General features: G+C 34.4%; 1 protein-coding gene across 1 annotated transcript in view; it reads left to right on the top strand.

The window, feature by feature from the left end:
- LOC137642373 (methylglutaconyl-CoA hydratase, mitochondrial) overlaps positions 1-7,500 on the top strand; it is an 83,023-nt gene that overhangs the window by 67,587 nt on the left and 7,936 nt on the right. The window contains exons 3-4 of the mRNA XM_068374873.1: positions 1-56; positions 688-819. The exon at positions 1-56 is cut by the window's left edge and continues 34 nt beyond it. Coding sequence (XP_068230974.1) covers positions 1-56; positions 688-819 — 188 coding nt within the window. The remainder of the gene's footprint in view (positions 57-687; positions 820-7,500) is intronic.

Raw genomic sequence — 7,500 nt, 5'->3', positions numbered from 1 at the left:
TATTCTTGCTGCCATGGACGCTCATGGGGTCAGAAGAGTAGCTGCTTGCATGTCAGGTAAGATCCTTCGAATTTACTGACCATTTGGAAGAGAAATGTACAGTTAATTTCTAATCTAAAGAGGGTATTAGGCCAACTGATGTATGATATGAACTGTACACCTCATTGTTTAAAATGTACGGTAAAATTGATTTTCATATTTTTTAACAGAAAATATACAGCGTTATTTATTTTCGTTTACTGAAGAAAGAACTAAGACAATTTCCGTGTAAAATTAAATGAAAAAAAAATCATAATTGAAAAAGCAAATGAAATGTAATCAAATAGAAACCTATCGTGTGTGATATGAAATAAGAAAAATCTAGTTCCACTTTTGAATAAAGAAAAAATTTAACCCCTTGAAAATGTAGCCGATTTTTCCTTATTATGAATACTGTGTAAGAAAACGGTTTCCATATTTGTTTTTATAAAAAAACCTTCAAAGCATGAAGAAAAAGCAATAGGAAATTAACTATGTCAAATTATAAGTATTTGATGACGTGACCAGTAAAAATATATTTTATTTAAATCCATTTATTTAATAACATGAATGACTTAAGAGGAATATAAATTATGAATGATAATTCAAAAAAGTAAATTTCAGCAGTGAATTCACTTTTTAATTGACATAAACTATATATAAACACAGCATTCAACTTCTGGGAGCGATCCAAGGTACCAGAGCGTTTTCTGGAAATCCTGGATGACCACGAGAGGATGATCGAGGCACTGAAAGCAAGTAGCGTTGAATGGATTGGCGTTTTGCCGCCTCACATCACAGGTAAGATTAAATTGTTTATGTTCACAATGTAAAAGATCAACAGAGTATGACAAACTACTATATATGGCATTTTTAGACTGAGAAAGTTTTTGATTCTGTCAAAACTTCAGCAGTAATGAAAGCCCTTCAAAAGCAAGGAAATAGATGATTCTTATGATGAAACAAAGTGTTTTGCTTAATGTTGGCCATCCTTTGATTTGATTCTGTCAAAACTTCAGCAGTAATGAAAGCCCTTCAAAAGCAAGGAAATAGATGAATCTTATGATGAAACAAAGTGTTTTGCTTAATGTTGGCCATCCTTTGATTTGATTCTGTCAAAACTTCAGCAGTAATGAAAGCCCTTCAAAAGCAAGGAAATAGATGAATCTTATGATAAAACAGTGTTTTGCTTAATGTTGGCCATCCTTTGATTTGATTCTGTCAAAACTTCAGCAGTAATGAAAGCCCTTCAAAAGCAAGGAAATAGATGAATCTTATGATGAAACAAAGTGTTTTGCTTAATGTTGGCCATCCTTTGATTTGATTCTGTCAAAACTTCAGCAGTAATGAAAGCCCTTCAAAAGCAAGGAAATAGATGAATCTTATGATGAAACAAAGTGTTTTGCTTAATGTTGGCCATCCTTTGATTTGATTCTGTCAAAACTTCAGCAGTAATGAAAGCCCTTCAAAAGCAAGGAAATAGATGAATCTTATGATGAAACAGTGTTTCGCCTAATGTTGGCCATCCTTTGATTTGATTCTGTCAAAACTTCAGCAGTAATGAAAGCCCTTCAAAAGCAAGGAAATAGATGAATCTTATGATGAAACAGTGTTTCGCCTAATGTTGGCCATCCTTTGATTTGATTCTGTCAAAACTTCAGCAGTAATGAAAGCCCTTCAAAAGCAAGGAAATAGATGAATCTTATGATAAAACAAAGTGTTTCGCTTAATGTTGGCCATCCTTTGATTTGATTCTGTCAAAACTTCAGCAGTAATGAAAGCCCTTCAAAAGCAAGGAAATAGATGAATCTTATGATGAAACAGTGTTTCGCCTAATGTTGGCCATCCTTTGATTTGATTCTGTCAAAACTTCAGCAGTAATGAAAGCCCTTCAAAAGCAAGGAAATAGATGAATCTTATGATGAAACAGTGTTTCGCCTAATGTTGGCCATCCTTTGATTTGATTCTGTCAAAACTTCAGCAGTAATGAAAGCCCTTCAAAAGCAAGGAAATAGATGAATCTTATGATAAAACAAAGTGTTTCGCTTAATGTTGGCCATCCTTTGATTTGATTCTGTCAAAACTTCAGCAGTAATGAAAGCCCTTCAAAAGCAAGGAAATAGATGAATCTTATGATAAAACAAAGTGTTTCGCTTAATGTTGGCCATCCTTTGATTTGATTCTGTCAAAACTTCAGCAGTAATGAAAGCCCTTCAAAAGCAAGGAAATAGATGAATCTTATGATAAAACAAAGTGTTTCGCTTAATGTTGGCCATCCTTTGATTTGATTCTGTCAAAACTTCAGCAGTAATGAAAGCCCTTCAAAAGCAAGGAAATAGATGAATCTTATGATAAAACAAAGTGTTTCGCCTAATGTTGGCCATCCTTTGATTTGATTCTGTCAAAATTCAGCAGTAATGAAAGCCCTTCAAAAGCAAGGAATAGATGAATCTTATGATAAAACAAAGTGTTTCGCTTAATGTTGGCCATCCTTTGATTTGATTCTGTCAAAACTTCAGCAGTAATGAAAGCCCTTCAAAAGCAAGGAATAGATGAATCTTATGATAAAACAAAGTGTTTCGCTTAATGTTGGCCATCCTTTGATTTGATTCTGTCAAAACTTCAGCAGTAATGAAAGCCCTTCAAAAGCAAGGAAATAGATGAATCTTATGATAAAACAAAGTGTTTCGCTTAATGTTGGCCATCCTTTGATTTGATTCTGTCAAAACTTCAGCAGTAATGAAAGCCCTTCAAAAGCAAGGAAATAGATGAATCTTATGATAAAACAGTGTTTCGCCTAATGTTGGCCATCCTTTGATTTGATTCTGTCAAAAATTCAGTAGTAATGAAAGCCCTTCAAAAGCAAGGAATAGATGAATCTTATGATAAAACAAAGTGTTTCGCTTAATGTTGGCCATCCTTTGATTTGATTCTGTCGAAACTTCAGCAGTAATGAAAGCCCTTCAAAAGCAAGGAATAGATGAATCTTATGATAGAACATTTAGTGTTTGCTTAATGTTGGCCATCCTTTGATTTGATTCTGTCAAAACTTCAGCAGTAATGAAAGCCCTTCAAAAGCAAGGAAATAGATGAATCTTATGATAAAACAAAGTGTTTCGCTTAATGTTGGCCATCCTTTGATTTGATTCTGTCAAAACTTCAGCAGTAATGAAAGCCCTTCAAAAGCAAGGAAATAGATGAATCTTATGATAAAACAGTGTTTCGCCTAATGTTGGCCATCCTTTGATTTGATTCTGTCAAAAATTCAGCAGTAATGAAAGCCCTTCAAAAGCAAGGAATAGATGAATCTTATGATAAAACAAAGTGTTTCGCTTAATGTTGCCCATCCTTTGATTTGATTCTGTCGAAACTTCAGCAGTAATGAAAGCCCTTCAAAAGCAAGGAATAGATGAATCTTATGATAGAACATTTAGTGTTTTGCTTAATGTTGGCCATCCTTTGATTTGATTCTGTCAAAACTTCAGCAGTAATGAAAGCCCTTCAAAAGCAAGGAAATAGATGAATCTTATGATAAAACAAAGTGTTTTGCTTAATGTTGGCCATCCTTTGATTTGATTCTGTCAAAACTTCAGCAGTAATGAAAGCCCTTCAAAAGCAAGGAATAGATGAATCTTATGATAGAACATTTAGTGTTTTGCTTAATGTTGGCCATCCTTTGATTTGATTCTGTCGAAACTTCAGCAGTAATGAAAGCCCTTCAAAAGCAAGGAATAGATGAATCTTATGATAGAACATTTAGTGTTTTGCTTAATGTTGGCCATCCTTTGATTTGATTCTGTCGAAACTTCAGCAGTAATGAAAGCCCCTCAAAAGCAAGGAATAGATGAATCTTATGATAGAACATTTAGTGTTTTGCTTAATGTTGGCCATCCTTTGATTTGATTCTGTCGAAACTTCAGCAGTAATGAAAGCCCTTCAAAAGCAAGGAATAGATGAATCTTATGATAGAACATTTAGTGTTTTGCTTAATGTTGGCCATCCTTTGATTTGATTCTGTCGAAACTTCAGCAGTAATGAAAGCCCTTCAAAAGCAAGGAATAGATGAATCTTATGATAGAACATTTAGTGTTTTGCTTAATGTTGGCCATCCTTTGATTTGATTCTGTCGAAACTTCAGCAGTAATGAAAGCCCTTCAAAAGCAAGGAAATAGATGAATCTTATGATAAAACAAAGTGTTTCGCTTAATGTTGGCCATCCTTTGATTTGATTCTGTCAAAACTTCAGCAGTAATGAAAGCCCTTCAAAAGCAAGGAAATAGATGAATCTTATGATAGAACATTTAGTGTTTTGCTTAATGTTGGCCATCCTTTGATTTGATTCTGTCGAAACTTCAGCAGTAATGAAAGCCCTTCAAAAGCAAGGAATAGATGAATCTTATGATAGAACATTTAGTGTTTTGCTTAATGTTGGCCATCCTTTGATTTGATTCTGTCGAAACTTCAGCAGTAATGAAAGCCCTTCAAAAGCAAGGAATAGATGAATCTTATGATAGAACATTTAGTGTTTTGCTTAATGTTGGCCATCCTTTGATTTGATTCTGTCGAAACTTCAGCAGTAATGAAAGCCCTTCAAAAGCAAGGAATAGATGAATCTTATGATAGAACATTTAGTGTTTTGCTTAATGTTGGCCATCCTTTGATTTGATTCTGTCGAAACTTCAGCAGTAATGAAAGCCCTTCAAAAGCAAGGAATAGATGAATCTTATGATAGAACATTTAGTGTTTTGCTTAATGTTGGCCATCCTTTGATTTGATTCTGTCGAAACTTCAGCAGTAATGAAAGCCCTTCAAAAGCAAGGAATAGATGAATCTTATGATAGAACATTTAGTGTTTTGCTTAATGTTGGCCATCCTTTGATTTGATTCTGTCGAAACTTCAGCAGTAATGAAAGCCCTTCAAAAGCAAGGAATAGATGAATCTTATGATAGAACATTTAGTGTTTTGCTTAATGTTGGCCATCCTTTGATTTGATTCTGTCGAAACTTCAGCAGTAATGAAAGCCCTTCAAAAGCAAGGAATAGATGAATCTTATGATAGAACATTTAGTGTTTTGCTTAATGTTGGCCATCCTTTGATTTGATTCTGTCGAAACTTCAGCAGTAATGAAAGCCCTTCAAAAGCAAGGAATAGATGAATCTTATGATAGAACATTTAGTGTTTTGCTTAATGTTGGCCATCCTTTGATTTGATTCTGTCGAAACTTCAGCAGTAATGAAAGCCCTTCAAAAGCAAGGAATAGATGAATCTTATGATAGAACATTTAGTGTTTTGCTTAATGTTGGCCATCCTTTGATTTGATTCTGTCGAAACTTCAGCAGTAATGAAAGCCCTTCAAAAGCAAGGAATAGATGAATCTTATGATAGAACATTTAGTGTTTTGCTTAATGTTGGCATCCTTTGCAGTTGGATCTTCCTAAATGTGCCATACTGTACGTAGTATCGATATGCAGACAATTCTAACAGTCTAGCCTTCTCCATCATATGGCTCAATACTACACAGTATTGTAGAATTTTCATCCCACATGTGACCAGATTGTGGAATGATCTTCCTAATCTCACAGTTGAATCGAAATCTCAAGGGAGTTCAAACTTGCACCAAATTCTTTTATGTTGAACAGGCTGTCATAAGTCTCTCTTCATAGTTTGTATGACATATCTATTTTAATGTTGTTACTGATCTTAATATGTATTATACACTTTATTTATTACTTTTCACATATTTTATTTCCTTATTTTCTTTCCTCACTGGGCTATTTTCACTGTTGGAGCCGCCCACTTTTCCAACTTGGGTTGTAGCTTAGCTAGTAATAATAATAACTAAGTATTTTGTTTGGTTGTTTATTATGTTGCGAGAAAATCGTCATTTCTAACTAGATAAATAAAAAAATAAAATCAATTCGATGATTGATTGGGTTGAATAGAACGTTCAGGTTTACAGTGATTGATTGGTTTAAAGAGAAAGTTTAGACTTGTGGTGATTGATTGGTTCAAAGAGAAAGTTCAGGCTTATGGTGACCGATAGTTTAAGAAATAGTTTAGGCTTACGGTGATTGATTATATTTAAAGAAAAAGTTTAAGATTTACAGTGACTGATTTGTTTCAAGAGAAAGCTCAGGCTAATGGTGATTCATTTGTTTGAAGAGAAAGTTCAGGGTTATGGTGACTGATTAGTTTAAAGAGAAATTTCAGTCTTATGGTGACTGATTATTTAAAGAGGAAATTCCAGGCTTATGGTGACTGATTAATCTAAAGAGAAAGTGCAGGTTTATGATGATTGATTTAAAGAGAAAGTGCAGGTTTTGTAGTGGTTAATTTAAAAAGAAAGTCCAGGCTTATGGTGACTGATTAATCTAAAGAGAAAGTGCAGGTTTATGATGATTGATTTAAAGAGAAAGTGCAGGTTTGTAGTGGTTAATTTAAAAAGAAAGTCCAGGCTTATGGTGACTGATTAATCTAAAGAGAAAGTGCAGGTTTATGATGATTGATTTAAAGAGAAAGTGCAGGTTTGTAGTGGTTAATTTAAAAAGAAAGTCCAGGCTTATGGTGACTGATTAATCCAAAGAGAAAGTGCAGGTTTATGATGATTGATTTAAAGAGAAAGTGCAGGTTTGTAGTGGTTAATTTAAAAAGAAAGTCCAGGCTTATGGTGACTGATTAATCTAAAGAGAAAGTACAGGTTTATGGTGATTGATTTAAAGAGAAAGTGCAGGTTTGTAGTGGTTAATTTAAAAAGAAAGTCCAGGCTTATGGTGACTGATTAATCTAAAGAGAAAGTACAGGTTTATGGTGATTGATTTAAAGAGAAAGTGCAGGTTTGTAGTGGTTAATTTAAAAAGAAAGTCCAGGCTTATGGTGACTGATTAGCTTAAAGAGAAAGTTCAGGTTTACCTTCCAACCATTTGAGTTACTTTGCATCAGTAAACAGCTATGAAGAAACGAGCGTGGGAAATGTAAGGTATAGAGAGTTACCGATAGATAGATAGATAGACAGGTAGCGGTTTGTACTGGTATAATTGAAGTGCCTGACCTTTTGTATAACACTGTACCGCAAAGGACGAGAAACTGAACTAGTAAAAGGAGAGAGAGAGAGAGAGAGAGAGAGAGAGAGAGAGAGAGGTTAGAAACTAAAGACTAGTAAAAGAGAAAGAGGTGAGAGAGAGAGAGAGAGAGAGAGAGAGAGAGAGGTTTAGAAACTAAAGACTAGTAAAAGAGAAAGAGGTTAGATGCTCCTCTCTCTGAGAGAGAGAGAGAGAGAGAGAGAGAGAGAGAGAGAGAGGTTAGAAACTAAAGACTAGTAAAAGAGAAGGTTAGATGCTCCTCTCTCTCTCTCTCTCTCTCTCTCTCTCTCTCTCTCTGAACTATAATTTTCTCTCTCCTTTCTACAATCTCGCTCTTTCTCTCTTTATTATCTTTTTCTCTCCTTTCTACTATCTCTCTCTCTTTACTATCTTTCTCCTTTT

The sequence above is a fragment of the Palaemon carinicauda genome, chromosome 6, assembly GCF_036898095.1.
Source record: "Palaemon carinicauda isolate YSFRI2023 chromosome 6, ASM3689809v2, whole genome shotgun sequence".
Taxonomy (NCBI): Eukaryota; Metazoa; Arthropoda; class Malacostraca; order Decapoda; family Palaemonidae; genus Palaemon; species Palaemon carinicauda.
The sequence above is the reverse complement of the archived record's forward strand: the minus strand, read 5'-3'. Positions and strand labels throughout refer to the sequence as shown.